This window comes from Schistosoma haematobium, chromosome 2 (genome assembly GCF_000699445.3).
Source record: "Schistosoma haematobium chromosome 2, whole genome shotgun sequence".
NCBI lineage: Eukaryota > Metazoa > Platyhelminthes > Trematoda > Strigeidida > Schistosomatidae > Schistosoma > Schistosoma haematobium.
This window is the reverse complement of record NC_067197.1, coordinates 46,247,600-46,270,787: the sequence shown is the minus strand read 5'-3', so window position 1 is coordinate 46,270,787 and position 23,188 is coordinate 46,247,600. Positions and strand designations below refer to the sequence as shown.

General features: G+C 40.3%; 2 protein-coding genes across 4 annotated transcripts in view; one reads left to right on the top strand and one right to left on the bottom strand.

Moving 5' to 3' along the window:
* The window catches only part of MED12_1 (Mediator of RNA polymerase II transcription subunit 12), a 37,082-nt gene extending 28,531 nt beyond the window's left edge, over positions 1-8,551 (bottom strand). For both annotated transcript variants that reach the window (XM_051215373.1, XM_051215372.1), the window contains exon 1: positions 7,180-8,551. In XM_051215373.1, coding sequence (XP_051068587.1) covers positions 7,180-7,821 — 642 coding nt within the window. In that variant the 5' untranslated portion in view covers positions 7,822-8,551. The remainder of the gene's footprint in view (positions 1-7,179) is intronic.
* A 13,855-nt stretch (positions 8,552-22,406) lies between these two features.
* EIF-4A_2 (Eukaryotic initiation factor 4A-I) overlaps positions 22,407-23,188 on the top strand; it is a gene marked incomplete at its 5' end in the record, with an annotated part of 33,472 nt that continues 32,690 nt past the window's right edge. The window contains 2 exons of one of the 2 annotated variants that reach the window (XM_051215370.1): positions 22,407-22,452; positions 22,491-22,593. In XM_051215370.1, the coding sequence (XP_051068584.1) occupies positions 22,492-22,593 (102 nt within the window). Of the gene's footprint in view, positions 22,594-23,188 lie in introns of both variants that reach the window. The other variant, XM_051215369.1, reaches the window with a different exon arrangement.

The following is a 23,188-nucleotide window of genomic DNA, read 5'->3' as shown; positions in this document are numbered from 1 at the left end:
GATAAAAAGAGAAACAATAAGAAAAGATAAGATTAACGTGGAGAATTTTAAACATAACGTGATTAGATGGAAGTGGATATTTTGAAAAAGGTGAGACATTTTTAAAACCGGACTTCAACGGTTTTCTAACTAGGGTCAGTTCATGAAGTAAACTACAATACAATTTTTAAAATAAAAAACTGAACATTAAATTAACTCAATTAAAAATAACTTTCTAATCTGGTTGATCAGTCACAAACAACATACTCTATCTCTTCCAAAAACATTCATGAAGTCACTGACTAAAATTGAGCCACCTGGGTTGTTGTAGACTATCTAATTGAGGTCTACGCGATTACCTGAAACAATGACTAAGGATGTAAGGTGACATGGCTCAGAATCAATCGTAATAGTGTATAAGAGTCTATTCTTTGTCTCCCCCCCCCACACTTTAGACCTTAAGTATCAAAACCACTTATATTCCGCGAATTCTTTTTGTCCTCAAATCATATTATCTATCCCTGTTTTTCTAATACCACTGACAACAATACTTTTACTTCAGTAATCATCTTGTTATACTAACGTGGTGTGGTAACTTGCCTTGATCTATGTATGCCCCAGGTTCTACTCTGCTTATGACTGACTGGTACATTCCACAAAAATTGGAATTAATATAAATTAGAATTTGAAAAAATAAATACGAATGGATAGGGAATAAAAAGAGAATCATTTAACCATACTTAAGTCATTCCAGGTAAGGGAATTATGTCAAATACTACCAGAATATGACGCCAATATGATGCTAATCACGATTAAGGATGAAGTTTGTGAAATAAAAAAAGTAAACGTATCATCGATAAATATTTCCGAATGATACTCTTCAATATTAAGTTTTGATCTTTATCATTGCCAATACGATTATCTCAACACCTTCGCAACTCAGTTTCTTTGTTTGATTTCATTCAGTCATCATCAACATACAGCCTGGGACAAACAGTTGATTTAGGTTGTCATACCACATTAGCACGCTGAGACGGAATTAACAAGATGTACAACAAACGAGCCCCTAAAATGTAGTACCAATGTCAGAGAGAAAGAGCGAGCACTGAGAATGATACAAAAAGACAGTGGGAAGATAGATATGAAGCAATACCGGGATTAAAGATCAAGAAAATAAAACGTAAATTGACGGAAACCTTGATGAAAGCCAAATGAGGCTGACAGTTGCGGCGATAGTTCCCCACAAGCTGACTCGACTAACAGTATCTGAGTAAAGAGCTTTCAGGTTTATGCACTTCTTTGGTACGCTTCTCAATGAAAACATTTGCGACAAAACCTCTTGGTCAACTGAGTCGAATGCTGCCCTAATTTCAAGAAAAGCAAATATAGTTTGGCGTCGGTATATTTATATTCTGAAACCTGACGAAGAGTAAATATTTGGTTAATGCATACCAACCTAGTTTTTTTTAGTTTGTTCTTTACGACCCTTATGTAAGTGTTGGATGATTACAGTCTAGAATTAAATTAAACTGATCCCTCTGTGGTTATTGAAAGTATTTCTTTTTTGTAAACTGAAGCGGTCAGCGATAGCAACCAGTCAGATGAAAATAAGTCCGACCCTAAACTCTAACTAATGTCTCAATCAGATCAGTAGCTAAAAGTTCACCACCAACCTTAACCATCTCTAGCGTCAATCCATCACGGTCGTGGTGATGTGGTACGGGGACTTAGGCTAACACAAATTTATGGAAGGTTCTACGTTGATTACAACTGACTGGTTTGGTATAATGAAAGAAATCTCTATAGTGACACAAAAGCGGCAATACGGTCAGTATTTTATTCTACGACACACTAAAAAATATCACTCTCCCTTTTCAAACACTTACTTACATACTTACGCCTGTTACTCCTAATGAAGCATAGGCCGCCGACCAGCATTCTCCAACCCACTCTTTCCTGAGCCTTCCTTTCTTGTTCGATCTAATTTTTGTTTATTTTTTTCATGTCTGTCTCCATTTCTCGGCGTAATGTGTTGTTTGGTCTTCCTCTTCTCCTTTCGCCTTGAGGATTTCATGTGAGGGGTTGTCTTGTGACGCAGTTGGGTGCTTTCCTCAATGTGTGTCCTATCCACTTCCAGCGCTTCTTCCTGATTTCTTCCTCCGCTGGGATCTGGTTTGTTCTCTCCCACAGTAGGTTGTTGCTAATAGTGTCCGGCCAATGGATCCGAAGTATTTTGCGTAGACAATTGTTAATAAACACCTGTATTTTCTGGATGATGGCTTTCGTAGTTCTCCAGGTTTCTGCCCCATACAGTAGAACTGTCTTGACATTTGTATTGAAAATTGTGATCTTGGTGCTGGTTGACAGTTGCTTTGAGTTTCAGATGTTCCTCATTTGAAAATATGCTGCTCTTGCTTTGCCGATCCGCGCCTTCACATCTGCATCAGACCCACCATGTTCATCAATGATGCTGCCCAGATTTGTAAAGGTTTTTACATCTTCCAAATCTTCTCCGTCAATTGTGACTGGATTGGTGTATGCTGTGTTGTATCGGAGAATTTTGCTTTTCCCTTTGTGTATATTGAGACCCACTGCTGCTGAGACTGCGGCTACACTGGTCGTCTTCTCCTGCATTTGTTGTTGCATTTGGGATAGAAGGGCCAGATCATCTGCGAAGTCTAGATCGTCCAACTGCATCGTAGATATCCATTGTATCTCGTGCTTCCCTTCAGATGTTGATGTCTTCATAATCCAGTCGATCACCAGGAGAAAGAGAAAGGATGAGATTAAGCTGCCTTGCCTGACACCGGTCTTTACCTCAAACGAGTCTGTCAATTGTCCTCCATGCACAATTTTGCAGTTTAATCCATCATACGAATTCCGTATGATATTGACTATCTTCTGAGGCACGCCGTAGTGTCGAAGAAGCTTCCATAGTGTTGTTCTGTCCACGCTATCAAATGCCTTTTCGTAGTCAATGAAGTTGATGTAGAGTGATGAATTCCATTCAATTGATTGTTCCACAATGATCTGTAGAGTTGGGATTTGGTCTGTACACGATCTATCCTTACGGAATCCTGCCTGTTGGCCTCGAAGCTGGACGTCTACTCAGTCCTTCATTCTGTTTAACAATACCCTGTTGAAGACTTTTCCCGGTATTGAGAGAAGAGTGATGCCCCTGTAGTTATCACAGTTGCTGAAATCGCCTTTCTTCGGTATTTTGATTAGAAGTCCCTCTTTCCAGTCTTTTGGTACTTGTTTCTCATCCCAAATCTTATTGAAGAGAATGTGGAGTATCCTTGCAGTTGCCACTACGTCTGCTTTTAGTGCCTCTGCTGGAATGTTGTCTGGTCCTGCTGCTTTGCCACTGTTGATTTGTCTGATGGCCATGCTTATCTCTTCAATTGTTGGTGGGCCGACATCGATTAGGAGGTCCGTGGGTGCTGCTTTGATGTTGGGTGGGTTCAGTGGGGCTGGTCGATTCAAGAGTTCCTTGAAGTGTTCTACCCACCTGTTTCGTTGCTCTTCAATGTTGGTGATTACCTCGCCTTCCCTGCTTTTCACTGGTCGTTCCGGTTTGCGGCGATTTTCAGAGAGTTTCTTTGTCGTGTCATACAGTTGTCTCATGTTTCCTTCTCCTGCAGCCTTTTCCGCCGTCGTTGCTAAATCTTCCACATATTTACGTTTGTCGGTTCTAATGCTCCTCTTCACTTGCTTATTTACTTCTGTGTATTCAGCTTGTGCCTTGGCTTTTTCTGATCTTGTTCGTCTGGTATCGATTGCTGCTTTCTTGCTCCTCCTCTCTTGAATCTTATCCAGTGTATCAACAGTGATCCATTCCTTGTGATGGTGCTTCTTGTGACCCAGGACCTCATGACATGTTGAATTGATTGTTTCTTTGATCCCTTCGCACTTGCTCTCCATAGTAGTTCCTTCTCCATTGAGTAGACCATGAAAGGCCTGGAACTTATTGCTGAGGACTATCTTGAATTTGTTGAGCTTGTCAGTATCCTGAAGAAAGGCCGTATTGAACTTTTGTGATATTGTCCGCCCCATTGTCCGGTGCTTCTTGAGTATCAATTTCATCTTGGCGACCAGCAAGTGATGGTCTGATGCTATACCAGCTCCTCTCTTGGTTCTCACATCCTCCATCGTCCTCCTGAACTTTTTGTTGATGCAGATATGGTCGATTTGGTTTTGCGTGGTGTGATCCGGTGAAGTCCATGTGGTTTTGTGTATGCGTTTATGTGGGAATATGGTGCCGCCTATGACCAGTTTATTGAAGGCACATAGGTTTGCAAATCTCTCACCATTTTCGTTCCTTTCTCCCAGTCCGTGTCGTCCCACGACGTCTTCATATCCAGTGTTATCCATTCCAACCTTGGCATTGAAATCTCTCATCAGAATGGTCAGATCCTTTGTTGGGCACTTCTCGATGACTGACTGCAGCCTATCGTAGAATTGATCTTTAGCGTCTTCATTGTAGTCGTTGGTAGGCGCATAGCATTGGATGATGTTCATTGAAATGCCCTCTTTCTTTGTTTTGAACGAGGCTTTGATGATCCTTGGTCCATGAGATTCCCATCCTATAAGCGCGTTTTGCGCTTGTTTAGACAGCATCAATGCAACTCCTTGTGTATGTGGGGCATTTTCTTCTTCATGGTCGGAGTATAACAGGAGCTCTCCTGATGTTAGTCGTCGTTGTCCAACTTGCGTCCAATGTGTTTCACTGATACCAAGTACCTCTAGGTTGTATCTTTTCATTTCTGCAGAAATTTGGAAGGCTCTCCCGGTGTCCCACATTGTACGAACATTCCATGTACCTAAATGAATGGTTGCTCTGGTTGTCAGAAGGGGCATCGGCCTCGTAACTTCCGAAGGAATTCGGCTTTCATCATGAGGCGTCATAGTTCTTCTAAATGAAGACTTTCTGACTCCCAGGGCAGAGTTTAAAAGGTTCGAATAATTTTTTATGGTTAGCGTTCTTTTTGCGAGTTAGTTTTCTACGGGATGGGGTCGCTAACCCCATGCCCAACCCTCCTCCTTTATCCGGGTTTGGGACCGGCAGTAGGCCCCGGAGGGACTCCAGGCCGAGTTGTTTTCAAACACATATGAATATATTTCCAGACAGAACGGGTTCTCGCTTCACAAACTTTGCCATAAATTGGTCACGTAAGGAAACTATCGTCTATTATTTACCAAACACAAGTTTATGTGTTCGGCTTTCAGAAAAACTATTTTTATAATGACTAATGCTACTATCCGGATGTCCAAACTAAAGTATGTGCAGTGAACATTAACTGGTGACGCGCTGACTGAAAGCTATACTTTAAACACTAAGCTACTGCTCTTGTGTTAACCCTTACAATATAATGGCACATTTAATTTGTTTGCATTAACTTCACATTCAAAAAGTAAATACATGCTGAAAAATGGTTACTAATTAAGCTTATAAGGGTTAAGGCTAGCAGATAAAGCTTGTGAATCTCTTTGACACAATGTACAGGTGATCAGCCTATATAACATCAATTAATGACAATACATCGATATAAAGGACAAATCACACAGGAATGATGTTTGCTGGTCGATTACAACTATCTGGTTAAGGTCCTAAGGATCATACAGCTCAGTACCCTAAGACGTTACTGGAAAGTGATCCATTTGGAGTTTTGCGTTGAATTCATTTTTAAAAATGGACCTTTCTGACGGGAAAATTCATCTCACGGCTGTTTCCTTAACTAGAGCGTACCTTCCAATAAATATTATTTTCGGCTTTCCTCTTTTTTCCAGTATTGTGACTGCATTTTGTACAGAGCATTTCTGAATTAACAAAATATAAATAACCCTTAAGAATCACATCCATTATTAAAAATCAAATAATACTGCATGCTTTAGTGAAAGAACCGTCACAATGAGCGTTTATTGCGGTGAAAACAATAACAGCTTGCTTCAACATTTATTTAGTTGTGTGTAATTAGGAAGAGTTCAAAATAAAGGAACATAAACTTTCAGTCTAAAATACGTAGATCAAAACGAAACTAATTGTGGAATGTTGTTTTCGTTAAATGAAAAGATGCAATTAACATAGTTTACAAGCTTTGAAAACACTTCAACATAGAAAAAAACAGTCTAAAACTAAGTTACAGAGCCAAAATAACTCCAGTTATCCAAGCGGATATTGATTCGAATCACTGTTACTCTGACAGTGACGAAAATTGTGTAAATGCATCTAAATTAGCCAGTTGTATGTATTAGATATCAAATAGTTATTTATCTATTTGAATCCTATTTCTCTTGTTTTCATTTTATATTTTATCGCATTTGTTTATTTATTTTATTTGAACACAAATATTGCTACAAAGGGGCACCAAATACATATGCGCCACACAAGTCACTGCATTTGTGTGTGGGCCATGATACTGCCAGGGTGCCAAACCGAAGCAGGTGATTTTCTAAGGGGGCCACACACTGAGCCTCTGACCTAAAGGTCTAATCCACAAGGCAGTGAAGCATCGTAAGGAGATGTTGTCTCACGGGAGCCGGTGACCAACAATTGGTCCATACGCCATTTGTTCACTCAGGATACTGGAGGCCATTTTCACCATTGGTTTGAAACCAGGGTTTTCCAACTTCCGTAGGTGGATCCTCTATATCCACTGACCTGGTTAAAGCTCCGGACATTCGCTTTTTGTCCTCTCAATTTCGTAAACAACACCCCCTTAGAGGGAAGGCAGTGAGTAGGACTTCCTTGGCAGAGGCTATATACGCATGGCTATGTGAGAGCATTTCGACAGAGAGAGCGGACTTTTCTTCACCCTCTGCTGTACCAGGGCAATTGAGTGTGCGGAAACGAGCTAATGTATACATGTGCCTGGCTCTAAGTCCCTTTCTTAAATGGGAATGCCACAGCGCTCTAAATCTTATACCATCACTAATAAAACCCAGAACCTCGTTAAAATGGGGAGGATAGTTATGTTTCTCATAAGTCACACACATATGCCTTAGGCGTGATGCCATATGAACTGGTTGTTCATGAGTTATAATTGTATTGAGGAACCTAGAAATAACGATAAAACACGAAATCGTAAACATGATTATAATTCATGAATAAAGTTTACTTTATATTACGGAATAAATTCAGTGTAGTAACACCAAATAATAACACGAATTTTAGATCTATTCTATCAAGATAAAACTTACGTTTTCGCCGTTATTTCCTGAGCATGGTTCAATCAGCCAACCAGACTCAACGAGCTGACTACGTCTTATTATGTCCTCCTCAACTTCGGACAAACACTTGCGTATCGATGTTGATTCCTCTCCAAGTGGTAGAGGGAGTACAACTAATGAGTGTGGAATATGATCAAGAGGTGATCCTTTAAAATAAGCGTAATCAGTATCAAAAGGTATTGGATTCCACACCGCAGCTGACGGACAGCTTAGTACAATGAAGATAATTAAACTACTCAGTGACATGGAAATATTTTGATGTAGAGGGCACGTGTATAAATTCTTATACTCATTTAAAACACTTTGTAATGTACCAACAGAAGGAGCATATTTAGATCCAGTACACGCAAATACAACATCTGCAAACGTAGTGCAACACCAGTAAAGTAGTCTCCGTATTAGCAATTCACTCTCAGTAAACCGACGTCCAAACTTAATGAGGTAATGCAAAATAAACTTCAGGGGGAAATCAGAAGCACATTTGCTAGTAAGTGCTGAACGATCTGAAGGTGATAAAGCAACTGTTGAGGGTGACGATTGCCCACGAATTTGTTCATTAACACTTTCTGCAGCTTTAATTAGCCAAAGTATGACTTCCCAGTGGTCTGCCATGTCCGAATCATACATAGCTAAAAGCAGCGAAAAGAGATAATCCCAATCATTAAAGAGTGATATGAGTTCATTATGCTTAACGGGTGCATAAATTGGCTCCAATGAACGCGAAAGCAGGCGACAGAGCGCAGACGACCAGTCGGCAGTAGGATCCTGAGGTGCTCTTGGCTTTTTCTTTGCAGTTTCAGCAACTGCTGTTGACTGGATGACGCTTATATTAATAAACCATAATGCTCGAGTAATAGGAACTTTGTTTGAAAGCAACTCATGTAAAAGTTCTTCTTTATCTTTGAAAAAAGGCACACGACGTCCAAGGTTTTGCAGTGGAACGTTGCTGGACAGCTCTCTAAACCAGTCGCAAACCTGTTCTTTGTACATATCAATAGCCGGAATAACAGTATCACGGATATTAGTGGTTTGACGTTTCTTAAAATCTTGAAAGTTAGAGCACTCATACTTCTTTAGCATAACATTATAATAAAAGCTCCAAACAGCGTCTGAATTTAAAAACCGACTTTCCTCCTTACATGATTCATATTCATCACGTACTGGTTTAGTGTATTTAAAACCGTCTTTGACGAAATCCTCACACATCAAATCTTCTTTCTGTTCACTCCTTTGACAATAAACATCTGGGGGACAGTGCTCTTTTCTTTTTAGTGACCGATATTCCAGTGATGGGAAACTACTCATCTCAGTGCAATCAGTAAACACTGACCTCAAAATACCCGCATTCGACCGTAACCTTGTAATTGAAAAGTCGCAGTAGCATTCTGTTTACTAGCCCATCAAACTTCCAGCTTTTTCTAGCAGAAGAAAAACAGAATGAAGCGTCCACAAGTTTTACGTTGCTTTTTTGATGATGAGAATTTACTAAAAGTACACTATAGTAATCAAGAGAGACCATAGTAGGCTTCAACGATAAGTGGTTCAAATAGTTGTGGACGGAATAGAAGAAGCTTTCGCTTAACAGGCTTCCGTGTCTAGTAGCAATAGACCATCAATACCTTTAGGGCAGAAAGATAGGTATATTAACGGTAAAACTAAAAAAATTGGCAAATCATACTGAGATACTATCGTTAGTCCTTAAGAATATGTCAAGTTTCCTCTTAAGAGACTCCCGGGAAGTCGCTTGGATTAGCCCATCCGGCAGCGAATTCCAGCATTTAACAACTCTTAAGGAGTAGAAGTTGTATCTACAGTTCCTTAGTACTTCATGTATGATTGCCATTGACCCATACAGTCTATCTTTATCTAGACATTACCTTACAGTTAGCAATTCCGATTTTCAAGTTGATCATTTTCGCTTTTTGTGTGCCTCGTGTGAAAAAACTTGTTGATGAGCCCTCCCCGCAACTGCCTTCTCAGCAAGTCAAGACTACCTGGAAGCAAACGCAAATTCGCATTTGTTAGGTTTTTTAACACAGGCCTGTTGTCCATCTGTACTAGCTGAACCATCCCAACAGAACAAAAATATCCAGTGGCCTCCTAGACTCCTCAAAAGCATTTTGAGTGGATTGACTATCTCAGAGATATCACAGCTATTCCGGGTTGCACAAACCCAGCCAAACCAGAAGTCAGGGACAAATTTCTACTACAGAAGTATTTTAGGGACTACTTTTGCAAAAAAGAAAACAATATATATATATATATATAAGCACATCCGAAAGATCGAATTTTGACGCGATAGTATAAAAAGACTGAGAATGCAAGTGAATAATTGTGGGATGGAGAAAGCTAGACTAAGCCAAAACCTGTTCAGTGTTCTGAATGTAATAATTCTTCGTGTTCTGGAAACCCTACCGTTCTTCCAAAGGGCGTCCTCTTGGGTCAGGTTTCGGATTCTAATGAAGCTTTATCGTGGTCATTGATTATCAAGGATGATACCATGGTAGTGAGGCCTTTATCGTTCATTCTTTCGGGGGGAATGTCGAAATAATATGGGTTTCCCTCTAACTAAGAGACTTTGAGACGATCGATGCTCATGTTGCCGTCAGTTCCGTATTTGTCGATAGTGTAGTACTTTGAAGGGTTCATCTCATGCAATTTCCAAGGGCCGTCGTGATCAATAGTGATATATGAAACCACGTGTACTATGTCGTAAGGCAACTTGAACATAAACATCCGTTGGCTGAGGTCGAGTAAAGACAGGTTTAACTGAACGCATGGCGATTGTAAGCCTTCTCGTGTATAAGTCTAAATTCAGATTAACTGGAGAGGATAGAGGATCCCAAAATCCTCCTGGAACCTGAAGTGTCGTTCCGTAAACGAGTTGTGCTGCAGCGTATACAATGTCAGCCGTCACTGTATTGCGGGTGCTGAGTAACGCAAATAGAAGGGGCGTCAGTCCACTTTAATACGTCTGTAGCTGTGAGCGAAGCTTTCAACTACTGGTGAAGCCGTTCTACCAAACCGTTAGCTAGTGATTTGTAAGCGGTCGTTCGGAATAGTGTGATTCCTGAAAGTGTAGTAAGATAACGAAAACTTCCAGATTCGGACTGGGGTCCACGGTCCGTAGTTATTGTTGAAGGATAGCCAAAGTTTTCCACCTATCGTTTGGCGACGCAGAGCCACTATTTTAGCAGTAATGTCTTTGATAGGTATTACTTTTGATCATCGTGTGAAACAGTTCACAAACATTAAAAGACATGAATATCCATATGAGTCTGATAAGGATCCTACCAAACAATGTTGAACATAGTCAAAATGATCGTAAGAAGTTGTGAAAGAGCGTCAAGACGTCCACAGCTACAATGCTCACCCCAGAAATATGTTGTGTGTTTGGAAGAAGATGAAAAGTGTGGTTCATCTGAAGTGACTCTCAAAAATAGTACTCCTTTGAAGATAAAAGGCGAGTGATTCTCGTGCTTATATGTGTGGAATTATGGTCTACTATGATATTAGTACTGCTCTAATAGTAGACCTAATCCTAAAATTGTAGATTTGTCATGATATAACTGTGTAATCCATAAGATCCTACGTGGAAGTCACATCATTGTCTACACCAACTCACTGTATTGTAACAACTACCAATACATGATGAAGAACAAGCTTAGGCTAGAGAAAGAACAATATATTTAATATGAATAAAAGATATAAGGTAATATTCAGCAGGGACCACGCCCACATAGCCGAGCCATGCCATTCGATCAACTCTAATTCATTCAGTTCCTTGTTCGCGCCTTCTTCATCGTTAGGTATTTCTTCGCGTTAAATATTGAATATCTATTTTCCGAGTAATCTCGTATTCAGCTTTGAGGATTGTGTGGTTATGGTCCAATACCACTACAATATGTACTGCTTGTCCTATTGATAGAATAAACCAGACCAATAGTTAACTGGTCTTTGTTTGGATCGTGGTGCATGATAAATGGAGTGCCGGTTTGCCCGCTTAAACATACATAGCTTTCAAACATCCGATATAAGATAATAGGAAACATAATCCATATACAAATTGAGGAAGTGAATGAATACTTTAACTCTAGTGTTTTGATATATACTAAGATGTTCGAGGCCAACTCTTAACTAATCAATCTAAGTTGTTACAAGGTTTATGGTCGGTAAACAGAGTGAATCCTTTGCCTTCCACAAAGTGCTGAAAGTCATGTATAACAGCATATGGCTGAGAGTTCCCAACCGAAAGCGCTAAACGTTGATTTAATGTCTTTCAACTGTCTCAAGAAGAACGACAATTGTTGTTATGTGCTGTTTGCCAATGGACGTAAGACTCCTCCGATTTCAGAGTCTAACGAGTCCACTGAGATATGACGGCTGAGAACACAAGGGCTTTTCAGATAAGTTCATTAACCGGAGAAAATGCTTCTAAGGCATTGTCGTCCGAATTGAGGGATTTCTTATTTCCACGAATTCCGTCCGTTAAGAATCTAATGAGAGGCTCAATTTGGTGTGAGCCGTCGATAAAAGCCTACCAAGCCGTGGGAAGTACACAAATGATTGACCGTGGTCGATTCTGAGTAACTCAAAATGCCGTTAATCTGCTTTGTGAAGGGTGAATGCTGTGTGCGTCAATAGAATGAACGAGGTATACGGAGTCGTGTCTGATCTGACATTTCTGAATGTTTGAGTTGAGTTGGCTTCCGAGAAATACAACGGAGACTCCAGAGGCCTTAAGGAGCTGAAGAGTTTCCATCCAATCAGAACATGATGGAATATCAACGTGACATTCTGCAATTGGATAGTAGCATAATACATCTCTTTGCGGATTTGCCGAATTATAGTGTTGATTTAACAAATGCTAATATCTATAAATAACCGTGATTTTCTTTGCATTTAGATTCTTACCAAACAAACACTCCTCCAGCTTTTGCTCTGTCTTCTGATTTGCGACGGTGAAGTTCCAACTTTCGAGTACCATAGTCGTAAACCGTATTCTGCGTTAATTAAGTAGCGAACTTAACAGTAGAGATGGTGTGTACCACTAACAATGCCGACTACTCTTGAACTAATAAAATCCATGCTTGGAAGTCAAGATAAATGGTATGAACAGTTCTAAGTGCGGATACTGGAGAAGCTAAATCAACAGATGAGTATTAGTCACAAGGAATTTACTGATGATTCATGTAATCATCATACCGATTCCGTCATCAATTCTATCCATGAATTTAATTTCAATGGTTTGAATGGCATTACTTTTGAAACCTGGTTTAAGAAATATGGAGATTTTTTCAAGAAAAACTTGACGACACTACCATGGTCAGAATACTCTTAAGAAAACTTGACATGGTTGAACGTGAATGATACAGTAATTTCATCCTTCCCAAGAATCCAAGAGATTTTTCTTTTTATGCAACAATTGATATTTTTTCTCAAATCTTTGCTGAACAGCCATCCTTGTTTAATACTCGTTATCAGTATGTCAAGATAACAGAAGCAAGTGATGATGACTGGGTGAAGCATGCGAGTTCAATAAACTGTGAGTGTGAGCGTTTCAAACCATCAGCAGTGATAGAAGATCAGTTTAAGTGTCTTTTGTTTGCGTACAGCCTCCAATCTCCCAAAGATGCTGATATAAGAACCAGGATCCTAAATAAAATTGAACAGCGCCCGAATGTAACAGTATAGGAAGTAACCACGGAGTTCCAGAGATTGGTAAACTTGAAACACGACACTTCCATGGTTGAAAATAATAGCCGATATCCACAGGTTCATGTTGTGAGCCAAAAGAAAGATTCCTGCTAAAGAAAATAATTTCGAACAGACAACCAGCCCTCATCTCCATGTGGAGTTTGGCATTATAAGAGGTTTTGCCCATATAAAGAATATTGTTGCAGTAAATGTCATCGTAAGGGCCATAAAGTAACCAGCTGAAGAAAAATGACCCATAAACGACATTCTTCGAAACCCTACTTCAACAAACACAGATCCGGTGCATTAACTAACAAAATATTGGTATCGCATAACCGAGCACGAATCGATCGCAGCACTCGACTTATTGGGGTTAGGTCTTGTAGATACACATAAACTACCAGACCATTCTATTAACAACATCTGCAGACCAATCAGAACTGATAACTTCTTAAAATGGAACCAGAATCATACCGTGCTACAAAGACACTACAACGTGTTTGAAGAAGGATTGGGAGAATGTACGAGGGCCAAAGCATTGTTAACCCTCAAACCTAGAGCCACTCCCATCTTTCGACCTAAAAGACCTGTACCTTATACTGCTCTTCCAATAGTTGAACAAGAATTTGAACGGCTTCAGAAAATGGGTGTTATTGAACCTGTAAACTTCCTAACTCTAATTTCTAATTACAACTCTTAAGTCTATTCCTCTAAAATAGTTTGCAAGCCCATTTTGACCCTAATAAATGTTTGACGTTTTCTTAAGGACACTTTAGTACCGCTATAAGGTCAAGTGGATACTTCATCTTAAGAAACTATAGAAAAGAGAATTCCTCGTGAGATATTTTCAGGCCTTTCGTTTTCATGTAGACGATGTGTTCACAATAACTAAGCCATCGACCTTAATATTTACTGATGATATTATTGTCTGCAGACCCACACAAAACGAAGAAGATTGGGAGCGATTAAAGGAAGATTTAAATGCTCTGCTCGAGTGAATAAATCATTTGTCGTCAGGGAAGAAATCTATTAAGAGTGCATTAGTTCACATAGATCATTGTAGCAATGTACGCGACTATGCAATAAGTGGAATAAAATTTTTGAGAATAACGATATTGAAAGCACACTTAGTATTCACCCCAGAACCACTGATAATTGTTAAGTGACTTTTACTGAGGGATTCAATCATTGTGGGTTGTTTGTGGAACGTTCCGTAATTTGATTGGGAATCACTCAAACTATAACTGACGCATGTCAGCGTGCATTTAGAATATGAATTTCAAGCAGCGTATTATTGGGGTGAATTTATCCGCAACGCAACCATGTAAACTTATTGTATCGCCCAGTATAACAAAGGTCATATGTGCGTTCAAGTAACCACAGGTTTTGTCATTTCATAATGTATTTTTAATTAAGTAACTAGACTATGTTGTTAATTTTGCTCTGTTTGTAATATTTATTCGCCACGTCAGACTGCGTTACACTTTACGTTCATTGAACGCTGGGATGATATCCCAAGTCATAGTGAGTATAATCACATAGTTGATTGTTTCCAGATAGACCGTCAGTGTATAATGTTACTGAAGGAAGGTTTGTTGTACTGTAAACCATATTTTTATGAACAACTGACCGTTGTCTTCAGTCTGAAAGCAATATATATATCCTTTATCTTCTGTTAGGTAAGTTCAACTGGCCTATATTTCGTGTTTTGGTTTTATCAGCTTAATAATGTCCATGTAACTACTTTGAGCAGCATGTCTGTGCAAATGAAACAATAACTATGACACTTGCTTAGTTTAGTGTTCTTGGTTGTCGTATAATTCAGTTTAGTTGAAAGAATTATGATATACTTAAGTATAGTGCTTGAAGCCTGTTACGAAACAGATCAGTTTAGTTGATAGAGTTGCCCGTTTCCAATTTGTACGCGGATTCAGATCAGTCTGATTAAAAATAGGAAAAAACGTGCCTTTGATGCTGTTGCTGTCATACATTATAAGATAGCGATAAGTATGTTTGGTGTTTATTTCTAAACTTTACATCTATCACTGACCATATTTCATGACCACTGTCATTAAACAATTTCCCCAGCAGTAACGTCGGTAGCAGGATAGCTAAGTGTTTGAACTTTTAGTTGCCCGCAAAACAGCAGTATACAGTCTTAGAAGATGAGTGTTCTGTGTCTCAAGTAAATGTAGCTGGCTGTGGGTAAATGTTAGGAATCTTTTTGACAACTAGGACTTTTAGTTTATCAGACACTAACTCTACTTGTATGTCTTCCTGTTAAACTAGACACAGACGCATGGGAATACTTAAATGGGAGCAAAATAATGAAAGCACTGCAATACGGCACTAAGCCCATGTTATGCTTTGGACAAGTAATAGTAACTGACCTGATCTAATAATAATGAACTCAAGGTAAATCACAACTGCATAAATTATTTGCTAAAAAAACATGTAATTTGGTTATTTATCTATTCCACATTCCTGACTGAATTCATTACTATTTCATCATTTAGAATGCAACAGGAGTGAGCCTTCACAGATCCTAAGAACTGTTTCGCCCATAGAACTATGGCCCTATGAAACTTTACGGGAGACCCAACTAACATCAGACTATAAAAAGGATGCTGGATATCCATTTTAGTCTCACAACCACTTCCAGTACTTTTTGAGTTACTTCTTTTACATTTTCGTTTGGAAAAAAACAACAAAGACTGCAGCTTAACATTACCAATGCAACTTTTAAACGGGAACTTCGTTTAAACCTTTGTTTGATATTCGACTTTTAATGAAAGTTCCTGAATAAATTTTTAAATCTAATGCTACTTTGTTTTATCTGCTTAATCGTTGCAAGAAACTTGCGATACACGAGCCTCGCAGCACCTAGTTCATATAACAAACCTTCTGCAATAGAATGGTAGTATCTGTGACTTCGTCTATGGCTGTCGGAAGTCCGGGCCCTTTCGAAAACAATACTGATATCCCCTACTGCTGGGCACTCAGTATTAGTTTGACTTGTTGGTGGGTTAGTGTTGTCCATAATATTGAAGAAAATTAAAAAACGGAGATTGTTTCCTTTAATTTTGCCGATAACATTATAAAGGACAGTTAGGAACGAACATGCGGACAGTTAGTCACAGGCGGCATCAACAATTATTTTAGCTAAAAAAAAACGAACTTCGTCTTTGGATATCTAGAAAACAAGTCAAAACAAAACCGATTACCATTTTAAAACATAAGACTAGCCATCTTGGCTGAAGAAATGCATTGACTTGAGTAGAAGCAGCAAAAAACCCGAAAAACAATGCTGATTCGAAATAAATTTCACACCAGCATGCAGAACATTACACTAACTGCGGCATTTTAGCCCACCGAAACATTAAATTACATAGCTACACAAAAGAAATGGCTGAAGAAAGCACAGAACGAAGAAAGCCGACCGCCATTGCTTGCAAAGATGGCGGATATAATAAATCCCGCCTCATTCTGGTTGGTTGCTAAGCTGAAAGCCACATTTACGAAATAGAGTTGTGTTTAATAGCAGCCCATTATTGTTTCGGCTATGGAAAGTATATATTTTAAAGGGTTTAACTGCGTGAATTTAAAATGGCAAAGGACGTCTCTGGTCTATTTCATAAACAGAAATTATGACTCGTAAGTCTATCTCGGTTGTCTTACAGTAGCTTAGGAGGATATCTAGTAATGGTCGACAGATGATTTTGGTGTTAATTGGTCTACAGTGACGTGTAAAACCAGCGGTAAATAAATCCCCAAAATAAATAGCATTAAGTTTTCGACATTGGATGCTGACCATATGTTTTAGTGGACTCATCTAGCTGAAGGCGCTCGGTCAGGCATCCGCACCAGATCACGTGTGGTAACGCCGTGCTCAACATCAACCGCAATCGCTAGCCAGATTAGATCAGAGAATTCCGATATATTGGTCATCGCCAAATATACTCTTCCGATCTCCTCGACTCTGTCTTTTGATTTCTCTTGGTGGGAACGAAATATATTAGAAGGTGTTACTGGTAGAAGCGTTGTCAAACACTGAATACCTGTGACATCATCATTGGTGAGACCGACGTGATCTGGTACACCTAATTGTAACTGTGAGTCTGTTCCTTTTTGGGATTTTTTATATATCATTGCCTTATTTTTTATTTTTTTTTGAACATTGTGATTTTTTTTTCGTGTTTTTTCTTGGATATATATTTTTTCCCCTCGTTCATTATCGTACTTCATACTTCATCATGACTGAACAGACACCTAAAGTACTCAAGCTTAAGACTTTGTCCCCACCTTCGTTTCAACTGATGCCTTTCTGGCCCGACAACATCGAAGCCTGGTTTTGCTACGCAGAAGCCGACTTCCACGAGCACGGCGTGATCGACACACGTGTACAATTCCTCGCAGTAGTCAAGGCACTACCGCGCGAATTCAACAGGTACGTAACACCTAGTATGTTTACTAGTGATGTTTCCGATCCTTACGAAATCTTAAAACGCTCGATTCTTAAACGAGGAGATCTAACCGATCGACAAAGGTTAGATCAACTCTTCAATAACATCGACCTGCAACACGGTTCTGCGACGGACATGTTGCAACGGATGAGAGAGGTTATAGGCCTAAGAACTTTCGACGAAGGTCTATTCAAACAACTCTTCTTGTCAAAACTTCCCCAACAGGTGCAAGCAGTTCTGGTCTCGTTCCAGAACAACGGCTTAGACGAGCTAGCTGCATCTGCCGACCGCATTCTAGAAATTACGAAGTCTTCTACTACCGAGGTATTTTCAGTCAAAGAAAAGCCTCACACGACTCAGAATGATATAACCGACTTATGTCACACACTCACGCGTTATCTTAGTCTTCGTACCGACCGTAAGAGATCGCGCACACCACGTAGAAGCATTTCTCGTAAGCGATCTGTCTCTAGACCACGAGAGACAGATAACCCCGACTGGTGCTGGTATCATAACCAGTATGGAAAGCTTTCCAGAAATTGCAGAAAACCCTGCAATTTTCCCAACACGAAACCGACTGATTCGAAAAACAATTCGGGAAACTTCCAAGCCGGCACGCGTTAACGGCAACCGTAGCCGGCGAACAAAGCCGTCTGTTATTCGTCACAGATGTGACAACGAGAATTCGCTACCTCGTCGACACTGGCGCAGAAGTTAGCGTTCTCCCAGCAAATCCTAACGACCGACTACACGAATCGACCCTAAACTCACAGGCGGCAAACGGAAAACCGATCGCTACATATGGCAAAAGGTACGTTTACCTTAACGTGGGTTTACGCAAACCCATACACTGGATTTTCGTTGTTGCAGATGTTTCTATACCAATCATTGGTATGGACCTTCTACAACACCACAATCTGATCATCGATACGCGCAAACGGAGGCTAGTAGACGGGAACACTAATTTGTCCGTTTGCGTAACTTCTTTTACTGGTTGTAGAGTATCCCCAGTCACAGTTAAACATATGATAGACCCACTCTATCAACCACTACTCGATAAGTACCCTGGGATACAACAAACTCAACCGAAACTACCGTGTGTAACCAGCAACGTTACACATCACATCACGACTACAGGACCACCTGTATTCTCTAAAGCACGACGACTAGCTCCTGAAAAGCTAAGGTTAGCGAAAAACGAATTCGATCACATGATGGACTTAGGAATCATACGACCGTCAAGTAGCCCATATGCATCTCCGTTGCACATGGTCCCTAAAAAGGACAGCAACGATTGGCGTCCAACTGGTGACTATCGGCGATTGAACGCGAAAACCATTCCCGATCGTTACCCGTTGCCTCACATTCACGATTTGACAGCTACCTTGAAAGGTACAACTGTCTTTTCGAAAATCGACTTGGTTAAAGCGTATAACCAAATCCCTATGGCTACTGACGACATACCGAAAACAGCTATCATAACTCCTTTCGGACTCCATGAATTTTTGCGAATGCCTTTCGGTCTAAGGAATGCTGCTCAAACATTCCAAAGATTCATAGACGACGTTTTTCGAGGTCTCAACTTCGTACACGCGTATGTTGACGACTGTCTAATCGCAAGTCCGGACAGAGAAACACATCTCAAGCATCTGGATCTTGTTTTCGAACGACTTCAAAAACATGGCATTACTGTAAACGTTCAGAAATGCCAATTCGGAACCGACTCGTTAGACTTTCTGGGACACACTATCGATGCTCAAGGCATTCGACCTCTTAGGACCAAAGTGGCGGCCATTCTGGATTACCCAGAACCGACCACCGTCAAGCAATTACGCACGTTCAACGGCCTGGTAAGTTTCTATAGACGTTTCATACCCAAATGCGCATTACTTATGAAACCTCTGACCGACCAACTTCGTGGAAATGCGAAATCCATTAATTTGGACGACACCGCACGAAAAGCATTCTCCACAGTTAAGGAACTGATTGCTAAAGCAACAATGCTCGCACATCAGGACACCCGAGCACCCATTAGCATCGCAGTAGACGCATCCGACTCAGCAATCGGAGGAGTCTTACAACAATGAGTTAACAACTCCTGGCAACCCTTGGCATTTTTCTCCAGAAGGTTGCTAGACACCGAATCGAGGTACAGCACATTCGGTAGGGAACTCCTAGCTATGTATTGTGCTGTACGGCATTTCCAACACTACATCGAAGGTCGTGAATTCACTCTTTTCACGGACCATAAACCGCTCACTTTCTCGTTAAGCTCTCCTTCTGACAAGTACTCTCCCCGTGAGTCTCGACAACTGGACTACATTTCGCAGTTTACTTCAGATATTCAACATATTTCTGGAGCAAACAATGTAGTTGCAGACGCCTTATCTCGAATAACTTCCTTGAACAGTTTCCAAGGAATCGACCTTCTTAAACTCGCCGAGCTTCAAAAAGAAGACGGTGATCTTCAGCACGAGTTATCGTCCACAACACTTAAACTACGCATCAAACAGATGGGAACAGGTAAGGAAACCTTACTTTGTGACACATCTACAGGTAGGGATCGCCCAATCGTGCCGAAACATTATCGACGCAATGTCTTCAACACATTGCACAAACTTTCTCATCCAGGTGTTCGTGCAACCATCAAGCTTATAGCAGAACGGTTTTGCTGGCCTGGAATGAATAAAGACGTGAGGGAGTGGGCACGCTCCTGTGTAAGCTGCCAAAAATCTAAGGTTATCAGACACAATAAATGTCCCTTAGGCTCGTTTAAAACTCCCGATGCCCGTTTCGACCATGTTCATCTGGATTTGGTAGGACCTTTACCAGATTCAAATGGATACTCTTATCTCTTAACCTGCGTTGACCGTTTCACTCGATGGCCAGAAGCAGTACCTATTAAGGACATCACTGCTGAAACAGTGGCCCGCACCTTCGTCGAACGATGGGTAGCAAACTTCGGTTGCCCTTCAACCATCACTACAGACCGCGGACGTCAGTTTGAATCTGATCTTTTCCGTCGTCTGACCACACTTTTAGGAATCACTCGCTTCCGAACGACCGCCTACCATCCACAAGCAAACGGGTTGGTAGAACGTTTTCACCGACAACTGAAAGCTTCGCTATCAGCAGCAAACGTTTCACAGTGGACCGACGCTCTTCCACTCGTCTTACTAGGTATCCGCAATGCAGTGAAAGCTGACATTGGATACACTGCGTCTCAACTCGTTTATGGAACGACACTTCGACTTCCAGGAGAATTCGTGGATCCTTCATCCTCTTCAATGAACATGGATCTAACCTCCTACACGAACAGGCTTACAAACGCAATGCGTTCAGTTAAACCTGCTTTCACTCGACCTCAATCAACTGATGTTTTCGTTCAACCTGGCTTACGATATAGTACACACGTTTTCATTCGTCGAGACTCGCATCGACGACCATTCGAATCAGCATACGAAGGACCCTTCAAAGTTCTTCAACGTGAATCTAAGTACTATATAGTCGATAAGAACGGAACAAACGATAGCATCAGCATCGATCGCTTAAAAGCAGCGTATTTAGAAGGAAATCCTATCCACGTCGATTTTCCTTCGGTACAATCGAACGACACGACTCCGACACTTATAATACCTCATCCGACAACCAACACACACGATGATACTTCGACAGTATCCGAAAATAAACTTGAAAAGACGCGTTCTGGAAGAAGGGTGAGATTTCCAGAACATTTAAACGACTATTGCACGTAAGGCACTTCTCGAAATTTTATATTTTTTTTAAAAAAAAAAAACAATTTTAATATGCTTATATATTTTTATTTCTATTTAAAAAAAACAAAACAAAAAAAACAATTTTTTTTAACGCTATTACGTGTTCATGAGTTTATTTTCCTTTTTTTTTTCCGCCGACATTGTTATTTTACGCACATACGAGTGTATTTTCGACATGCACTTACATTTTCTTTTTTCTTTTCCAGGACGGCTGGAAAAGAACGATGACGTTTATGAGGATCCGAAATTTTCATTGTACATTTTCTTTTTTTACTATGTTGTACCTCCGTCCCATATAGTAAGGAAAGACGACCAGACGCTGCTAAATTTAGTAAGCTATCAGAAGAGTGTTTACCAACGACAAACTCGTTGGGTTTAAACTTCTGGCTGGCCACGTCTTAGGGTCGTCACTGCCCACTAGGGGGGGAGTGATCTGTAGCGGTAAATAAATCCCCAAAATAAATAGCATTAAGTTTTCGACATTGGATGCTGACCATATGTTTTAGTGGACTCATCTAGCTGAAGGCGCTCGGTCAGGCATCCGCACCAGATCACGTGTGGTAACGCCGTGCTCAACATCAACCGCAATCGCTAGCCAGATTAGATCAGAGAATTCCGATATATTGGTCATCGCCAAATATACTCTTCCGATCTCCTCGACTCTGTCTTTTGATTTCTCTTGGTGGGAACGAAATATATTAGAAGGTGTTACTGGTAGAAGCGTTGTCAAACACTGAATACCTGTGACATCATCAGGTTTTTGTAATGACAAGATAAAGATTACAGTTTTCCTCATTTTTGACACTTTACACGTAAGAAAATTTATATTCGGTACCCGTTTTTACTCTACATCACCTGGGAAAAACGAATATAATTTTTCCGCCGTACTAACACACACGCGCTACATCTGTTAAAATGAAATAAGCGATATCTCTGTCGCTTGTTCTTCTACTATATTGGTCTCGGTCTGTGAGTGAAGATCGAAATGATGTTATAACATCCGTTCAGGACGTTATACACTATGTTGGAGTTCTGGCCCGGATTGTTACTGAATAATACTATGGGATATAATCTTTCTCACCACGTTGTTGGGCCCATCACGTTCAGAGAACCTTCGCCGATCATGTGAACTCACTTGTAAATTTTATCTCGGTAGGAGGTAACAAGTAACATTTCATAACAATTGTTATCATTTGTCATTTTATATATCATTTTGTAGTGAGTGGTATTTGTCGCCGTTTTACTTTATTCAAAAGTAGACATTTCAGATTGTGGTGTTACCTCTTTCTGATGTGCCATTGATGACTGTGCGTATGGTTATATACTGAATAAGATCTTCCACTAGGATGCACCACAGGTATTATCTGAAGATAAATAACGAAACTGTGCATTGGACGTTTTTCGGCTTGGCACCTATTTCAAAGTTTTTTGCTACATGTTATTTTCTGGTTAGTTTGATGTTCTCATTTTCACCCATCATAGTCAGTATCTGATGCAGTTTGTAATCTTAGCATTGCTTTCACCTACTGCTGCCAATTTGGCGCTTTTTGTGCCAAGTCGGTGTTAATGCTATCAATGCTGAGTAGATGGATGATACACTACCCAATTCCACTATCATGGGTAAATTTTTGGGGTTTTCCTCAAAGTCATAAGAAATAAGGTAGTTCTCCTCAAACGTTGTGGAAATTATTGGGAAAAACTTCAGTGTTAGATGGTTCTGCTGAAACATTGGGGAAAACGCAGTTTCCTCAAAGCCTTGGGAGAACCCCCGAGCTTCCAATTTTGGGGAGTCTCCCGAAGTCAAACGACTTTCACTAATGTTCGGGGAACTTTGAGGAGGTTTCGAGGAAATCCTGAAAGTCGAATGACGATGACCAAGGTTAAAGGAGAATTTCGGGGTTTTTGTGCCATTTCCCCAAAATTTACTTTAGCGGCTTCCCCAAAATGCGCCAAATTTTCCCTAAAATTGGGAGTTCAAGTCCCCAGACCTGGGAAGTTTTTTTGTTTTTACGCCATCTCTCCAAATTTCCTCAAAGCTTTCTA